At 43.1% G+C, this 17958-nt stretch overlaps 1 protein-coding gene across 6 annotated transcripts in view; it reads left to right on the forward strand.

Moving 5' to 3' along the window:
• The window catches only part of fhl2b (four and a half LIM domains 2b), a 54163-nt gene that overhangs the window by 24226 nt on the left and 11979 nt on the right, over nucleotides 1-17958 (forward strand). For 5 of the 6 annotated variants that reach the window (XM_059964384.1, XM_059964383.1, XM_059964385.1 and 2 more), the window contains exon 2: nucleotides 9242-9423. In XM_059964384.1, coding sequence (XP_059820367.1) covers nucleotides 9268-9423 — 156 coding nt within the window. In that variant the 5' untranslated portion in view covers nucleotides 9242-9267. Of the gene's footprint in view, nucleotides 1-8966; nucleotides 9060-9241; nucleotides 9424-17958 lie in introns of those variants that run through there. The other variant, XM_059964382.1, reaches the window with a different exon arrangement.

The raw sequence follows: 17958 nt of genomic DNA on the forward strand, positions 1-17958 counted from the left end.
AAAGTTCAAGTTCAAGTTTATTGCCATTCAGCTGTACAGACGTATAGCAGCAAATGAGACCAAGTTCATCCGGACCAAGGTGCACAACACATTGTATGTAACTCCACACACACACACAAACAGAACAGATGAAGTTAATATTACCACAAATAAATTAACAAATAATAAGGTGCATATATGATATGTTAAAAAGCAAATAGTATAACACCACTGGTGCTTCGTATGTGATGAGAGCTAGGTGGTGGCAGGGAGTTCAGTAGTGTAACTGTTTGGGGGAAGAAGCTGACCCCCATCCTAACAGTTCTCCTAATGCTATGGTACCTCCTGCCTGATTGTTGGACAGATGGGAGGGATCACTGACAACGTTAAGGGTCCTGCATAAGAAGTACCCCTGGTAACTATCTCCAGTGTTTGGAAGAGAGACCCCAGTGATCCTCTCAGCAGTCTTCATAGTCCTTTGTGGGGAACTGTGGTCAGATGCCTTGCATTTCCCATACCAGGGGTGGTGATGCAACTGGTCAGGACCCTCTCGATGGTGCTCATGTAAAAATTGGTTAAAATGGGGGGGGGGGGGGGGGATCGCAATGGGAGCCTGACTCACTTTAATCTGCTCAGGAAGTGGAGATGCTGCTATGCTTTCTTGACCAAAGAGGTGATTTTGAGGGGATTTAAAAACTGCTCTAAGGAACTCTCCAGCAGCAATCTCCTGTCCCAATTCAGTGGCATGGATAATAAACAAAGAAAACTCGATTAGGTTTTGTTCTTTACGAGTTGTCCCAAATAAGTGGCTGCCTCATTTAGTCGGTAGCCCGTCTATCTGGAATCCACTGGAGATAGGGTTGCTATTGGAATAAGCGGCATTATAATTGAAATATCGCCTTTTGGAATGCAATCTGGATATCGTTTCAGGATTGCATTTGAAAGAGAGGGAACTTGTAGAATGCCTATGAGATGGCTTTTTAGAGCAGCTTGTGGTCGAGCCCGCAAAGGGCAATTCTGGTTTCAGTGTTGTGTAATTAACCAGTTTTGATTACGGAGCTTAAGATAAGCAAACCCTTAGGAGGCAGTGATCATAATAGAATTCACTCTGCATTTTGAGAAGGAATAGATAAAGTCAGATGTATCTGTATTACAGTGGAATAAAGGGAATTACTGGGGCATGAGAGAGGAGCTAGCTAAAGTTGATTTGAAGGGGACATGAACAGGATGATGGCAGAACAGTGATGACTGGTGTTTCTGGGGGCTATTTGGGGGGCAGAAGATAAATACATTCCAAAGATGAAGAAGTATTCTAAAGGGAGAATGAGACAAATGTGGCTGATGAGGGAAATCAAAGACAGCATAAAAGCAAAGGAGATAGCATATAATATAGCAAAAAATAGTGGGGAATTAGATGATTGGGAATGTTTTAAAAACCAACAGAAAGCAACTAAAAAGGAGAGAAAAGATGAAATATGAAGGTAAGCTCACCAATAATATAAAAGAGGATACCAAAACTTTTCTCAGGTATATAAAGAGTAAAGGAGAGGTGAGAATAGATATCGGGCTGCTGGAAAATGACATTCCAGAGATAGTAACGGAGGACAAAGAAGTGGGAACAGATGAGACTGTTCAACAAGATAAGAGCCGATTGTATTACAGGAAAGGTACTAGCTGTGGTGAACTACATATACCTGTCTGGACATGCACCCCCCCCCCCCCCACCCCCGCTGACTGCTCTTGCGGCTCCTGCCACAGACCCCGGTATAAAGGCCATTGGAGGCACAGCCCCGGCCTCAGTCTCCAGGATGTAGTGTGGTGGTCAATTGCTGCTTGTTCTTTCTTCCAGCCGATAAAAGCCTGTATCTCACCTCACGTCTCCAAGAGTTATTGATGGTGCATCAATTTTATTGGCTGGAAGTTTTAAAACACGGAGAGTATTTTACATCTGGAAAAATTAGACTTGGACCCCCAAGCTCCAGAAGAAGGTCTTGCCTTTGAACTCTGGCTTGCATGCTTCCAATCATACTTGGAAGTGATTTCCGTGACTGAGCCTGCCACAATGTACAAACTCCTACTTTCCAGAGTCAGTCCGAGGGTATTCTCCCTCATCAGGGACCTGCCGACCTACCAAGGGGCACTGGATGCCCTCAAAAGACAGTACCTGCGGCCGGTGAACACCGTCTACGCAAGACATCGCTTAGCGATGCGGCGGCAGTGAACCAGTGAGTCGAGCGGGGAGTTTCTCCGAGCCCTACATTCACTTGTGCGAGCTTGCCACTGCAAGGGACTGACAAAGGAACAACATGCAGAGCTGCTAGTATGAGATGCCTTCATTACGGGGATCAGGTCAGTGTATGTGCGCCAGCAGCTGCTGGAAAATGCAGATCATACCTTACGCTCGGCGATCGAGACAGCCGACACGCTGGAGGCTGCTCTGCACAACACTGATGCTGTCCAGCCACGCGATCCCCCGCCGGTTCCGTGGACACTGCAGACCCCGCCACCCGCAAGCGATTCCACCAACGCCACTGCCAGTCGTGAGTCCACAAACTCTCCGAAACTGACCACAGCTGCTGCCAGTCACAAGTCCGTGCAGTGTTACTTCTGTGGACTCGAAAAGCACCCCCAAAAACGCTGCCCGGCCCGAGAAGCTACCTGCTCCAGCTGCGGGAAGAAGGGCCATTTCGCCAAGGTCTGTAAGTCTGAACCACGAGCGGGGTCGGGCAGCGCTGAGTGTGTGGCATGGGGGCTGCCATCTTGGTTGCCGCCATCTTGCCTGCCTGCCTCATGTGAGACATTGGGGTGGCCATTTTTGTCAGCGCCACCTCGCCCCGCCCCCGACCCATGGGTGCTTACCGGGCACCAAGATGGCGGTTCAACTCTGGCCTCCATAACCCTCGACCAAAGCGCCCCACCCCAGCCTGCATGGTCAATGATGGACATCCTGGTGGAGGGGCACAGGACTAGCTGCCTGTTTGACACGGGCAGCACTGAGAGTTTTATTGACCTGGACATGGTGCAACGCTGCGGACTCGTGACACGGCCGGTAAGCCAGAGGGTCACCATGGCTTCTGGGTCGCATTCCACAGACATTCGGAGGGGTTGTGTAGCAACATTGGTGGTGCAGGGCACAGAATATCAGGACTTTGTGCTACTGGTCATGCCTCAACTGTGCGCACCTGTGCTATTGGGGCTGGACTTCCAGAGCCACCTCAAAAGTGTGACTATGGAATATGACGGGCCCCTCCCACCACTCACTGTCAGGAATCCTCAGTTTTGTGGGACTTCGTCATATACCCCGCTACTGACCACACACACACACCGACCCACACATCCCACCCAGCACCATGCCAACGGCCATGCTACTGACACCACTTGCAGCCTCTCCACCCTCAAGATCCCTCCCCCACTGTTGTTCACCAACCTGACCCCCGACTGTAAACCTTTGGCAACTAAAAGCAGGAGGTGCAGCGCGGGGGACAGGGCCTTCATTCAGTCGGAGGTGCAGCGGCTGCTCGGGGAGGGGATCATTGAGCCAAGCACAAGCCCTTGGAGGGCCCAGGTGGTTGTTGTTCGGACTGGGCAGAAAAATAGGATGGTCGTGGACTATAGCCAAACCATCAATAGGTTCACGCAGCTTGACGAGTACCCCCTACCCAGGATCGCGGATATGGTCAACTGGATAGCTCAGTACATGGTGTACTCGACCATAGATCTGAAATCCGCTTACCACCAGCTCCCCATCCGCCCGGTGGACCGCCCCTACACCGCCTTCGAGGCGGGCGGCAGGCTCTATCACTTCCTGCGCGTCCCCTTCGGTGTCATGAATGGTGTCTCGGTCTTCCAGAGGGAAATAGACCGGATGGTGGACCAGTGCCAACTGAAGGCCACATTTCCTTATCTGGATAACATCACCATCTGTGGTCACGACTGGCCGGATCACAACGCCAACCTCCAACGATTTTTCCAAGTGGCCAAAGCCCTGAACCTTACTTATAACAGGGACAAGTGTGTGTTCGGAACCACCCGCCTTGCTATCCTTGGGTATGTCGTGGAAAACAGGGTCATTGGCCCTGATCCCGACCGTATGCACCCCCTGTTAGAACTCCCTCTTCCCACCACCCTCAAAGCCCTCAGACGGTGCCTGGGCTTCTTTTCCTATTACGCCCAATGGGTCCCTCATTACGCAGACAAGGCCCGCCCCCTGTCAAGTCTACCACTTTTCCCCTCTCTGCCGAGGCCTGCGCGGCCTTCAGCCACATTAAAGGGGACATTGCCAAAGCAACGATGCATGCGGTGGACGAGACCTTTCCCTTCCAAGTAGAGAGTGACGCCTCCAATTTCGTGCTGGCTGCTGTCCTCAATCAGGCAGGCAGGCCAGTAGCATTCTTTTCTCGTACCCTTCAAGGCCCTGAAATTCGGCACTCCGCGGTGGAGAAAGAAGCCCAGGCCATAGTGGAAGCTATTAGGCACTGGAGGCACTATCTCGCTGACAAAAGGTTCACCTTGACCAGCACTCAGTTGCGTTCATGTTCAGCAACCAACAGCGGGGCAAAATCAAAAATGATAAAATTTTGCGGTGGAGAATAGAACTCTCTACCTACAACAATGATATCCTGTACCGGCCTGGAAGGCTCAATGAGCCCCCTGATGCCCTATCCCGGGGAGCGTGTGTCAGCGCACAGCTCAACCAGCTATACGCCCTCCATGCACAACTTTGCCATCCGGGGGTCGCCCGATTTTACCATTTTGTGAAAGCCTGGAACCTGCCATACTCCCTTGAGGACATCAGGACGATGACCAGGGATTGACAAGTCTGCGCTGAGTGCAAACTGCACTTCTACCATCCTGAAAAGGCGCAACTTATCAAGGCCACCCGCCCCTTTGAGCGACTGAGTGTTGACTTTAAGGGCCCCCTTCCCTCCACCGACCGCAATGTCTACTTTCTCAATATTATCAACGAGTACTCATGGTTCCCCTTTGCCATCCCCTGCCCCGACACCACTGCCACGTCTGTCATAAAAGCCCTGCGCCAGCTCTTCACTCTGTTTGGATATCCCTGCTATATCCACAGTGATAGAGGGTCCTCCTTTATGAGTGATGAGCTGCACCAGTACCTGCCGGCTAGGGGCATTGCTACTAGTCAGACCATGAGTTATAATCCCCGGGGAAATAGACAGGTGGAGAGGGAGAATGCCACAGTGTGGAAGGCCACACTTTTAGCCCTTAAGTCAAAAGGGTTGCCGGTCTCTCGATGGCAGGAGGTCCTCCCTGAGGCACTCCACTCTATCTGCTCCCTGTTATGTACGTCCATCAATGCCACCCCTCACGAACGCCTATTTCCTTTTCCCAGGAAGTCTGCCACTGGGACCACCCTACCAGCTTGGCTGACGTCCCCGGGGCCAGTGCTGCTCCGGAAACATGCACGGAGTAATAAATACTCCCCGCTGGTCGGGAGGGTTCACCTTCTACATGCGAACCCCCAGTATGCCTACGTGGTCTTACCTGATGGGCGGGAGGACACGGTCTCCGTCCGCGACCTGGCATCCGCAGGAGCAGCAGACCACTACCCCGAACACTCCACAGTAACTATGAACCCTGTACCAGAGGTGACACCGCGCACACCAAGCCCTACACAGACTCCTCACGACACTCCTATACCGGGCGTCTCGCACACGCGTATACCAGGCGCCTTGCACACGCGTGAGGGATCACTGATGCCTAGTGGGCTGACACCTCCAGTCAGGCCGGAACCAGCACAACCACCATCTCCGGTGCAATCACTGTTGCTGCTACGTAAATCGCAGCGACAGATTCGACCATCTGATAGACTTAACCTGTAAATATACTTGTAAGAAACTTCGCCCCATGGGACTCTCTTTTAAAACAAAGGGGGGGGTGAATGTGGTGAACTACATATACCTGTCTGGACATGCCCCCCCACCGCTGACTGCTCCTGTGGCTCCTCCCACGGACCCCGGCCTCAGTCTCCAGGATGTAGTGTGGTGGTCAATTGCTGCTTGTTCTTTCTTCCAGCCAATAAAAGCCAATATCTCGCCTCTCATCTCCGAGAGTTATTGATGGTGCATCACTAGCATGGATAGAAGAATGGCTGACTGGCAGGAGGCAAAGAGTGGGAATAAAGAGGGCCTTATCTGGTTGGCTGCATGTAGTGTTAAGGAAGCAGGGAGTCTGCAGAAGGACTGATTGGATCGGAAAAATAGCAAAGAAGTGGAAAATGGAATACAATGTCATGCACTTTGGTAGAAGGAATAAAGGCATAGACTATTTTCTAAATGGGGAGAAAATTCAAAAGTCAAAGGTGAAAAGGGTCTTGGGAGTCCTTGTGTGGGATTCCCTAAAGTTTAACTTGCAGGTTGAGTCAATAGTTAAGGAAGGCAAATGCAATGTTAAAATTAATTTTGAGATGACTAGAATATAAGAGCAAGGACATAATGCCTAGGCTTTGGAAGTCATTGGAGTTTTGTGAGCAGTTTTGAGTCCCTAAGAAAACCTGTGCTGGCATTGGTGTGGGTCCAGAGGAGGTACACGAGAATTATTCTGGCAATGAAAGGGTTAATACATGAGGAGTGTTTAATGGCTTTGGGCCTGTACCCACTGGTCATTAGATGAATGAGAGGGGGTCTCAGTGAAGCCTATCGAGATAAAGTAGATGTGTTACAACCGCAAGTTAAAAAACCGGTACTTGGAAGTTTGACTTACAACTTAAAACCAAGGGGCCAACTGGCCAAGGAAGCAAATATCCTTTATACAAGTTAAAATATAAGGAAAATAACAGTTATATAGTCTAATCCAGTACCATTTACCCTTCTCCTACATTCTCGTTTGTTCTACCCACATTCTCATCAATGACTACTTACCGATACACAAAGCAATTTAGATTACCCAATGAAGGTGCATGTCTTTGGGATGTAGGAAGAAATCAGAGCATCAGGAGGTCACCCATAGAGCCAGAGGGAGAATTGAAAACACCTGAAGTCAGGAACGATCTTGAATCTCATGTCCTGTGAAGCAACAGCACTACTAACTGTGCCATGGAATTCGTTCGTCATTGGAATACTATTCTACCTGCTGAGTTCCTCCAGCATTTTACGTGTGTTGATTGGAATACTATTTCTCACTTACACATGTGAAGTTACTCTTTTGACGCCTCTTCAAATACTGGTCCTGGAAATCAGTCAGTTGCCAGTTTCTCACAGTCTGCAGCCTCACTATGATTGCAAGTCCAGTGGTGTGTCCAGAGTGTTATGGCCTAAAGATTGAAAACTAATATAAGGAAAACCACTTGTAATTTTGAAATCCACATTCACCACTTGTTAATGTTATGCAACAGAAAAACTTGTGTGACAGAGGCTGTGTGCAATATCTTGGATCGTAGTTGAGGAAGGGCACAATTATCAGAGGAAAGCAGACCTGTCTAAAGCTAAATAAAGAAAACAGTCTCTGCATTAAAAGCCAATGTATTACAAGATAGAGCCAGAATAAAGGAACTCAAAGGTTCAGCAGAACATCATTAAAAAACAAAACCTGGTAATTACTGGCAGTGCATAATGTAAGATGTGACTGCTTTCAAATTCATCAGTTTTAGCTTGCTGGTTCTGTTCCTTAGGTTATTATGCGGAGAAAACAGCTGGGTCCATCATTATTACTAACTCGGTCATGCCAATTCAGGAGATGATGTCTGCAATCTAAAGTCTGAAGCTGATTTTACCAGGTGGACTTCAATGCTGGGAGCAAATATTAATAATCATCGTTGATATGTCCTGGTCACTGGCATAGCAAATGGAGACAAGCTTTCAGTGAGAGAAATTACATTATGAATTTTTGCTCAGTCAAATAGTTTGAAGACACCAGTACTTGAACTGGCAAGATAGCTCCATCCAATAGTTAATTTGAAAGGAATATTAACCAACTTTGATAGTGAGGGTACTTGAATGCTGAAGACCTTGTATTATGAATCATTATTCTTGTTAAACAAGTTTAGTAGAGCAGCTGAAGAAACAATAATGGGCAGATACTCAGGGTTCATAAAATGCTAATATGATTGTTTTCTCTAGTTGCAAGGGAAATCTCAGATTGCTGTTCAAATCATTAGGTGGCCCCTCTATAAATAAGGTCAATCACACAAAGTTAAAATTGCTACAGAATAGGTTAATTCATATAAAAGAAAAAATGCAGGAGGAGGAATTTTTACTGCATCTGGGACAGTCCTAGAAATCAAATCCTTCAGTCATGATCATTAAAACCAGTTTGAGGTAGGATATTGTGATGAACTAAATAAATGTGCATGTGCACATTGTATGAAAGCCTTTTTCAGTTGGACACACTAACTCTTGTATTCACCTTCTAAATAAAGATTGATCCCATTATAACAGCCAAGCAATATATTTGTCTTGCATTTCAGAAAATATTGAGAATGTTTTGAGTGCTATATTAAGCAGGCATTATATTTAACTCTTGAGAAAGGTAATAATAATTTTAGTTTAATGTATATTTATCAATTATATAATTTATCAACTATATAATCTATTAATACAAAAAAAATCTAAAAAAAGGTATCACTCAAAATCCTACATTTTAATTTAATTCCAGTTCAACAATATTATACCTTTCTATAAATTTGTGCTTCTAGATGCTGAAAATCATCTTTATACAATTAAAATGAAATTTCTTTAATTCATAATGGTTTAACAAATTATAATACAATTTTAATGCTGTCTGTATTAATAAATCGTCCAGGGTTTGCAAGCCACTTGTATGTTTTTGTGCTGGTTGAAAGGAATTTGCAGGTTTGATCATTAGGAAATATTAGAGAGAAAGCAATGGAAAAGGATGTTCCACTGCCAGCTGTAATTAGGCTCTGAGACAGCATGATTTCTGGGCTTTTAATGCCTTATATGGTAAAGTGACACAAGGATTTTATTAGGCAGCCAGCCACTCATTGCTTCACCAGTTACATAACACACACCAGTTACAAGAAGTACAGCAGTTCAAACTATATGAATCCTAGGGCGTCGATGGTTTAATATTTTAGCTCATGTCTGACCATCGGAACAGTGAGTGACTGTGGCTGTTTGTCACAATTTGCATGTCTGATGTCACACTGAGATTTTTACATACGTTAATCTTTAAATAATTCTATTTCTTTCATGAATGAACTGAATCAGATATAGCTGTGCTGAAAAGCATTGAAGTAATCAGAACGGTTTCAAATTTCTGCTCTTGTTTTGAATTATAGGTGCTTAAAGCCTTCCAAACAGCAAAATGACAGAGCACTTCGACTGCCACTACTGCAAGGAATCCCTCTTTGGGAAGCAGTACATCCTTCAAGAGGAGAATCCCTTTTGTGTTAGGTGCTATGAAAGTCTTTATTGCAATACCTGCGAGGAATGCAAGAAACCAATTGGTTGCGACAATAAGGTCTATACCATTTTTCATCTTTGTTCATTGGGTTGCAGTGGTGGTGCAATGCAAAAACTGGGATCTGCACTTGAGGAATATTTTCCGCATTTCGAAGCATAGGGTTGTGTACAAAGATAATGTTATAAAAAAAATACCAACATTATTAATCCAGTGGGAGCTGGATGTGGTTCAGGGCAGCCTCTCTAAATATACTTGAAGTACTTGGAAATCACTATCAATTTTCTTTAAGTTTTCTCTATTGGAGGGTCAAAATTGACTGGACATATTTCAGGCAAGATAAAAATTTCTCATCTCTGGAACTCATATTCCCAATCTATGAAGTGCTGGTGTGGATATTAAATTTAACATTAAATTCAAATGCTTTGCATTATAAGCTCTCAATATGCTTTGTCAGTTTTAATTCTTTAATTAAGATTATTGGATTATTCTAATTTTAACACAAACAACTACTTCCAATATCAGGACTGGGCTTGCTGGTTGAGCATCTGTTTTTTTTTAAATTTTCTTTGGTTATGTTATCTTACTTCATAAATTACCTGTCTTTAGATCAACTTGGCTTTTGTAACACTGCTGCAAGCACCGCTGCTACTGAATACTTAATTGTAGCTGTCAGTTTATGTGTAATTTGAGACAAGGCATGTGGTAAGTGTAACATATTTGGGAAAAACAGCAGACTTTGGATTTCAAGCTTCCAAATTCTCCACTCGAGTGGTTCTCATGAAATGTCTGGCTCTGTTGCGAGTTAATTGACAGAGATTGATTGGCTAACAATTCTGAGACTTGTTTAATTAAGCAACCAGCAGAATTATAGCAGAAGGCAAATCAGATGGACTTTGGCCTTTGATTGTATGGAAATGTCAATGTTCTGGGAGATGCACCGGTTGTCTACCTCTTTGAATGAAAATCTTACTCCTTCACAGCGGATAAATCACATTCCCTTCTTCCACCTCATAAAAATGATGACGTTAACACCTATCCATTTATAGCAGGGGTTCCCAACCTGGGGTCCATGGTCACTCCATGGCACAAGGAAGATTGGGATCACCTGCTTTAAAGTAATTATGTCAGTCCCAGGATTGCCAAGGACTGCCAGCAGTCTTACAGCTGGGACAACTAGGGTGTATTTTAATTTTTCATGTATTTTCCTACTAGATTACCTGAATATCATTAAAGACCATGCAATCTTTGCTGCCAGAGGCATAGTCTTTTTATCCTTCTTCACAGTTCCTCAGGGTCAAGAATGACTTACTTCCACTCTAGCGTTGTGGTTTCTGATGGGGAAGTACAGACTTTTCCACTGAGGATACCTGACCATACAACCATGAAATAAGGAGCAGAATTAGGCTATCTGCCCATTGAGTCAGCTCTGCCATTTGAACATGGCTGATTTATTTTTGCTTTCAACTTGATTCACTACCTTCTCCTCATAACCATTAGCATTCTTACCAATCAAGAACATATCAAACTCCACTTTAAATATACCCAATGACTTGAACTCTACAGTTGTCTGTGGCAATGAATTCCACAGATTCACCTCCCTCTGCTAAAGAGATTCCTCCCCATGTCTGTTCTAATTTTGAATCTGTGCCCTCTGGCTCTAGTCTCTCCATCTATCGGAAACATCACGTCCACTCTATCAATATTCGGTAGTTCTCAATGAGAATCCCCCTTCATTCTTCTAAATTCTAGAGAGTACAGGACCAGAGCCATTGGACACTCCTCTCATGTTAACCCCTTCATTCTTAGGATCATTTTCTGAATTCCTACAGAACCCAACAGACATAGTTTGGGTAGTTCGTGAGATATGCACTTCTTTACCTGTTTCCTTGGGGTGTCAGTATGCTCCTGGTGCACAGACTCAAGATACTAAATGTCATTCCAAATAGTCCTTTTGCATTTTGAATGGTGGGGGATCAAGGATCCCCAAGAGGCTGTAAGGATATTGCATTTTATCAAGGAGTCTTTGAGAACATCCTAAAATACTGTTTTCAGTCAGCCAGACAATTTTATCCTGTAACGGATTTTATTTCAGGAGTCTGGTATTGTGGTGATCTACATATACCAGTCTGGACACGCCCCTCTGCTGATTGCTCCTGTGGCTCCTCCCACAGACCCCGGTATAAAGGCAGTTGGAGGCACTGCTCCTCCCTCAGTCTCCAGGGTGTTGTGTGGTGGTCTCTTGCAGCTAATAAATGCCTATCGTTCGCCTCCCATCTCTGAGAGTTATTGATGGTGAATCAGGTATTGGGCACGATGACATGACCTAACTGAGGTAAATAGGGCCGCAATACTGGGGATATTTGCCTGGGTGAGGATACTGAGAGTGATTCCCATATTCTTCCAGTGAATTTGGCAGATTTTTCAGAGACACCATTGGTGATATTTTTCCAGCAGCGGAATGTATTTATTATGGGTTATCTTGCCTCAGAAGCAAGCAGGAGTATATGGATCACATTCATTGGCCTTCAGCATTTCATTTCCTTCTGACAGTGTTGTCACCATGAGCACAGCTCGTTTGAAGTGGGGATGGAAATGTCAATCCATCTAGCGTTTTACATGTTAATGTTCTTATGTTCAAAGCTACGGAGATCATGTTACAGTCCATTCAGTTCTGTTTGGCACAATTCCAATGATATGCTGTAATCTGAGAACTTGTATAGTTTGGTACTCAGCCCAAAATATTGACTGTTTATTCCTATCCATAGGTGCTACCTGACCTGTTGAGTTCCTCCAGCATTGTGTGTGTTTACTCTGGATTTCCAGCATCTTCAAGAAATTCTTTTGTTTATCCATGAGTGCTGTCACTCCTGTTCAATTACGTACTTGCTAATGTCACATTTATCGCCACTGAACGCTCATATGCAATTCCAGCCTTGAACATCAATCAGTAGTATTCACACTGCAGGGTTTCTCATTCTCAGCCAAGCAGCCCTGGGTAATTCTGATCCCTCAACAATGTTCGCAGCTGAGATTAGTTAACTAATTACTCACCTGAAACACAAGAAAATCTGCAATGCTTACTAAAATTCTGGAGGAACTCAGCAGGCCAGGCAACATCTATGGAAAAGAGAAAACAGTCGATGTTTTGGGCTGAGACCCTTCATCGGGATTAGTCTGTTTTCCGCAGCCTCTCAATACCTGACTGCATTAGATCTGTTCTGGTTACTTTGTTCTTCTTTCCTCAACTGGGTCTTTCCAACACATTACATTCACAACTCATTAACGTTGCTATGTTACATGGGCTGAAAGCAGACTGATGGGATATAACACTAGTCAATCCCTGACCCAGAGCAACATGTTTTACAAACCAAATACAGTACATAGGGGCTGGGTTGGGGTGGTGTTGACGGTGACAAGGTGTGCATTTAACATCACTGCCATAATGGTAGCCTAGTTGTACAGACCATCATGGTGCTCCTGGTTTTGCTTTAGCAAAGTTAAAACAAGTTCTGCAAAGGCCAGAAGTATGTTGCATCCTGTTACTGCTCCAGCAAAGTTGTAAATGACCCTCAGGACAATCCACAAACATAGCACTGATGGTATTATTTACTGATATTTCCTTCCTTTGAAGGACCATCTTACCATGATTGTCCTGATAAGGCTGGGAAGCTCAATTTAAGTGGAAACCCATATGTTTAACCTGACTAGTCATTAATCTGCACCTGATTTGTTAATGGATAAAACCTCTAATGTTTATTTTGCCTCTGTTGTTCTTTCCTGTTAAGTGTCTGTAATGCTAACTTTACCAGTCTCCCAGCTCCTGACCTGTGTAAGCTTGAGCTGAACCAGAATGCAATCACCTAAATGCTCTCCTGTGCTAAGTCTCTCCGGCTATTGCCACTAAATCATCAGTGCTTGTCTAAGTTCCATTACTACATGAGAAGAACTTTGTTTCAAAAAGACCATTGGGAAAACCAAAGGTACTGGTTCTGCCTATTTACTAACCAACAACTTCATTCCTGTCACTGTCTGTAAGTGAACCAAGTTGCTTGCAACCTTATTTTCATACCTGACCCTGTCTGGGCCATTACAGAGACTGCTCATTTCCATTGTACAGTATTATCTAACTCTCCCCTTACCTCAGCCCAGCTCAAAATCTTCCTTTTCTCTTTCAAGAAACAGATTTAAACCTACCTCCTTAACCATGCTTCTTGCCATCCTTTTAGCGTCTGGTGAAGCGACTGCATTTCTTTTTAAAGTGTTATAATGCCAGGGTATATTTTTGCTCGATTGTAGGAGCTATATGATTTGAGGTTGTTGCTGTTCCTTCTGGTTTGCACATCCAGTTCATATAAAAAGCTGCTGATTTTGAAATCCAGCTTTTATCATTATCAAAATCGTTTGCTTTATGCCACTTCCACTGTCTAGCCCCACCTTGCCTTATTTATTTCTTCATGTCAATATGGATATTTTAATTTCCTCACGTAGTATAACGCTTTCAAAAGCTTTGGAGTTCTCAGCAAGAACTAGATGCATTGAGAAGAAGTGAGGGGAATCAGAGGGAAGATGGGGCCAGAGCTCACATGGGAGGAAGCTTTTTGCAGGCCAGCAGCGGATCAGACTATTTTGTGATCCAGGCAGGAACATCCCTGATATGAAATTTGGTTCACTTTGGAGCCTTCCATTGTAGAATAACCTGCAGATACCTTATAATTCCAACTGATAAATACTTGGATTTTCTTAGATTATTAAATGGATGAAAATAATCAACCTTTTACCCACTTTTCATCTTCAGATAGCAGAATCATTTGCTCCATGTTTTTGTTAGCACGATGACCTGTACATACTGCTTAAGGATCTGTGCTTGCTGCATGAGAAGGAAGATGACTTGTGCAAATGTGTAAATGATAAGAGTTCTCCAACAGGAAATGCTGGAGAAGGTTTAGTCCTTGGTATGATTGGAATTACTAAAGAACGTAATGAATACATCCGTAGGGGTTGAGAAGAGACTTAATAATAATTGATGACATATGCATGTTGCCCGAGAACATATGCAAGTTCTGAGATCATGTGTAGACATTGTATACTCGTGCATGTGTGCAACAGGCAGGATGATAGAACACATGGCATCTTGGGACCTGACTTTCCAAGATTCACATGCTTCAGGGAATTTGGCTGTAAATGTCAGGCAAGCTGCTTTGTGGAAAGGAGGGTATTCTTTTCTTCATAGTTGAAATAATATATTTTACTTGCTGTTATAATAATTGCTTTCCAAAACATCCAAAGCTTGGATATGTGGATTGCCAATTAGCATGGGGATCATTTTGTTTTTACCACAACTATGCAATTGATTCAAGTACTTAGGAGTTCAAAAAACTGAAAGTTCAAACTAAATTTTATAATCAAAGTACATATATGTCACCATATACTATCCTGGGATTCATTTTCCTGCGGCGTACTCAGCAAATCTATAGAATAGCAACTATAACAGGATCAGTGAAAGATCAACCAAAGTGCAGAAGACAACAAACTGTGCAAATGCAAATATAAATAAATAGCAAAAAATAATGAGAACGTGTGATATGAGTCCTTAAAGTGAGATCATTGGTTGTGGGAACATTTCAACGATGGGGCAAGTGAGTGTGGTTATCCCTTTTCATTCAAGAGCCTGATGGTTGAAGGGTAGTAATTGTTCTTGAACCCGGTGGTTTAAGATAAAAACAGAAGAATTCTCATAAAATACATTTTCATCTCAAGTTTTTGTTTCTTCCAATGAAAGATAGGTTTTAAAATACTTTCTGATTGTTTTGGAACTTAAAAAATTCTGTACATATCCGTGGCTCAACAATGGCAGCACTTTAGTTTGATGATGGCTGAACATCTGAAAACTTTTCATAATCTATTAATTTTATTGACTAGTATTTATTTTTTTCTATTGTAAGTGCTGAATACTATACATGAGAAAGTAAAAGAGGTAAATAAAGTTGCAGATTATTCCTATTTATGACTCATTCTGCTCTAAATCAATGATTGGTGCTACTTCAAGAGTTAAAAACTGAGGCATACTAATTCCACACTTTTAGACTGAGTGCAAAATATGGACTAAGGGTTGAGATGATGAAATCTAAGGTCATTTCAACTTGTGTGGTTAACATTATTTTGGCATCAATCCATCCTTTATTATAACATTTTCAGCAAATATATTTCTGACATATAAACAACGTTGCTTGGCTGCCACAGAAGACATATGACGGAATTTAAAGATTGTTTAAATCTTTATCCAACTTCCTGCAAGAATGACATTTATACCAGTTTCTTTGTTTCCCTGAATATAATACAATTGGCTCCATTAGAATTTGAGAATTTTGCTGAATAATTGTCATGCCTATTTCCAGTTAAAACTGCAACAAGGTACCATTCAATTCTCTGAAAAATGTGTTTGGAACTTATTTACATACAATGGAAGTGAAAAATAGTAAGTCATCTTTTAAAGTTTTTTTCCCAGAAAGATTGGTTTATTTGTTTATTGGAAACACACCAAAGCATGAGAAGTACATTTTCTGTCAAAAAAAGAATGGTGTACATGTGGGAAAAGCAGAATGTGTTGATTTCTTTTGATTGTGTTTAATTTTTGTTTTCCACAGCACTAATTTAGGCCTTTGGGGTAATATTGAAAATTTTATATTTATGTCAATAATTCAGCACAAAACCATCAGCTGGGCCCCATTTGTGCAATATATTTGTAAATCATAGCTGAGAAGGCAGGAAGCTCTTTGTGCTGCGGGTCACTGGATTAAGTTACTTGTGCTAGCAGTGAGCCTGAAATGCTGCAATAATTCAAATCGGAGCTTTACAAGTTCATGTGAGTGCAATGTTCAATATTTCCTTGCAGTAGAGAAGGAGACTATTCAGCTCATTGAGGTGAAGATGCCTTACAGAATAATTTTGTCATCCCCATTCCTCGTTCCTTTCCTCAAAACCACTCTGAAATACACCCATTTATTCTCCTACAATATGTATACTAAAGGCAATTTACAGTAGTCAGTCAACGCACCAATCAGTGTCTTTTGATTGTGGGAAGCAACTGGAGCACTGGAGGTAAACTCACCCAGTCATGGAGGGAGCATGCAGACATCACTGGAAGTCACTGTCAAATCAGGGCTGTTGGAACTTTGAAACAACAGCTCAACCAGTAGCACCACTATGCTGTTGATGTGGTTTTAAGAGGCGGGTAAGAGCAGTATTCATAACCAGGGTATTACTGAACAAGAATGATAACAAAAGGCAAGTAGACAGAATTTTAGTGACTTTTTACCAAAGATATTCTTCCTTGCTTATTGATCTCTCTCAGAAGATTATTTGGCTGTAGTAGGAATTGTAGAAGATGCTGGGGAAAGGGAGAGCGCTCGAGTGTAAAGCATTTAAAAGTTTGTACAGATAGCACATTAATGGATAGTATAAGCTTGATGGACCAATTGGTCATTTTGTGTTACTTTTGTTTTGTGTCACTACTGCTGTAGCTTGGCCGTATATTACACTGAAGTAGCAACATGTAGTCTTGTGACAACAGGCCTTTCAGCCCATCTAGTCCTTGCCAACCTGATCTTCTACCTAATCCTATCTACCTGCACCCGGACCATATCCCTCCAAACCGCGTCCAAACTTCTTTTAAATATTACAATTGAACCCACATCTATCATTCTGCTGGTCATTTGTTCCACACTCACACCACCCTCTGAGTGAGGAAGTTTCCCTTCAGATTCTCCTTAAACATTTCACCTTTCACCCTAAGAGCATGACCTCTTGTTCTAGACTTACTCAATCTGAGGGGGAAAAGACTGCATGCACTCATCCTATCTAAGCTCATAATTCTGTGTAACTCTACATGACCCCTCATTCTCCTGTGCAGAGGGAAATAAAGTTCTAACCTTTTCAATCTTTCCCTATAACTCAGGCCCTCAAAATCCTAGGAACATACTTGTAAATCTTCTCTGCACCCTTTTAAACTTACTAATATCTTTCCTGTGAGGCAAATGACCAAGACCGCACAAGATACTCTAAATTCGGCTTCTCCAATGTTCAACATAACATTCCAATTCCGGTATTGCATGCTCTGATTTATGAAGGTCAATATATTGAAAGCTCTCTTTGTAACCCTATCTACTTATGAGACCACTTTCAAGATATTATAGATCTGCATCCCCAGGTCCCTTTTTCCTATTTCATGCCTCAGAGCCTGGCCATTCGATCTGTAAGTTTTACCCTAGTTAGTCCTTGCAAAATTCAATGCTTCACATTTGTTGGCATTGTATTCTATCGGCCATTATTTTAAACCATTTTCCCAGATGGTCAAGATCATGCTGCAAGTTTTGATAGCCTTTCCTATTGTCCACTCTAATCCTAATCTTGGTGTCATCTACTCAGTTGCTGATCCAGTTTATCACATTATTATATAAATCATTCATATAGATAATAAACAACAATGGAGCCAGCACCAATCCCTGCAGCACACCACTAGTCACAGGCATCCAGTCAAAGAGACGACAATCATCCACCACTCCCTGGCTTCTCCCACTAAACTAATGTTGCCTC

The sequence above is a fragment of the Hypanus sabinus genome, chromosome 3, assembly GCF_030144855.1.
Source record: "Hypanus sabinus isolate sHypSab1 chromosome 3, sHypSab1.hap1, whole genome shotgun sequence".
Lineage (NCBI taxonomy): Eukaryota > Metazoa > Chordata > Chondrichthyes > Myliobatiformes > Dasyatidae > Hypanus > Hypanus sabinus.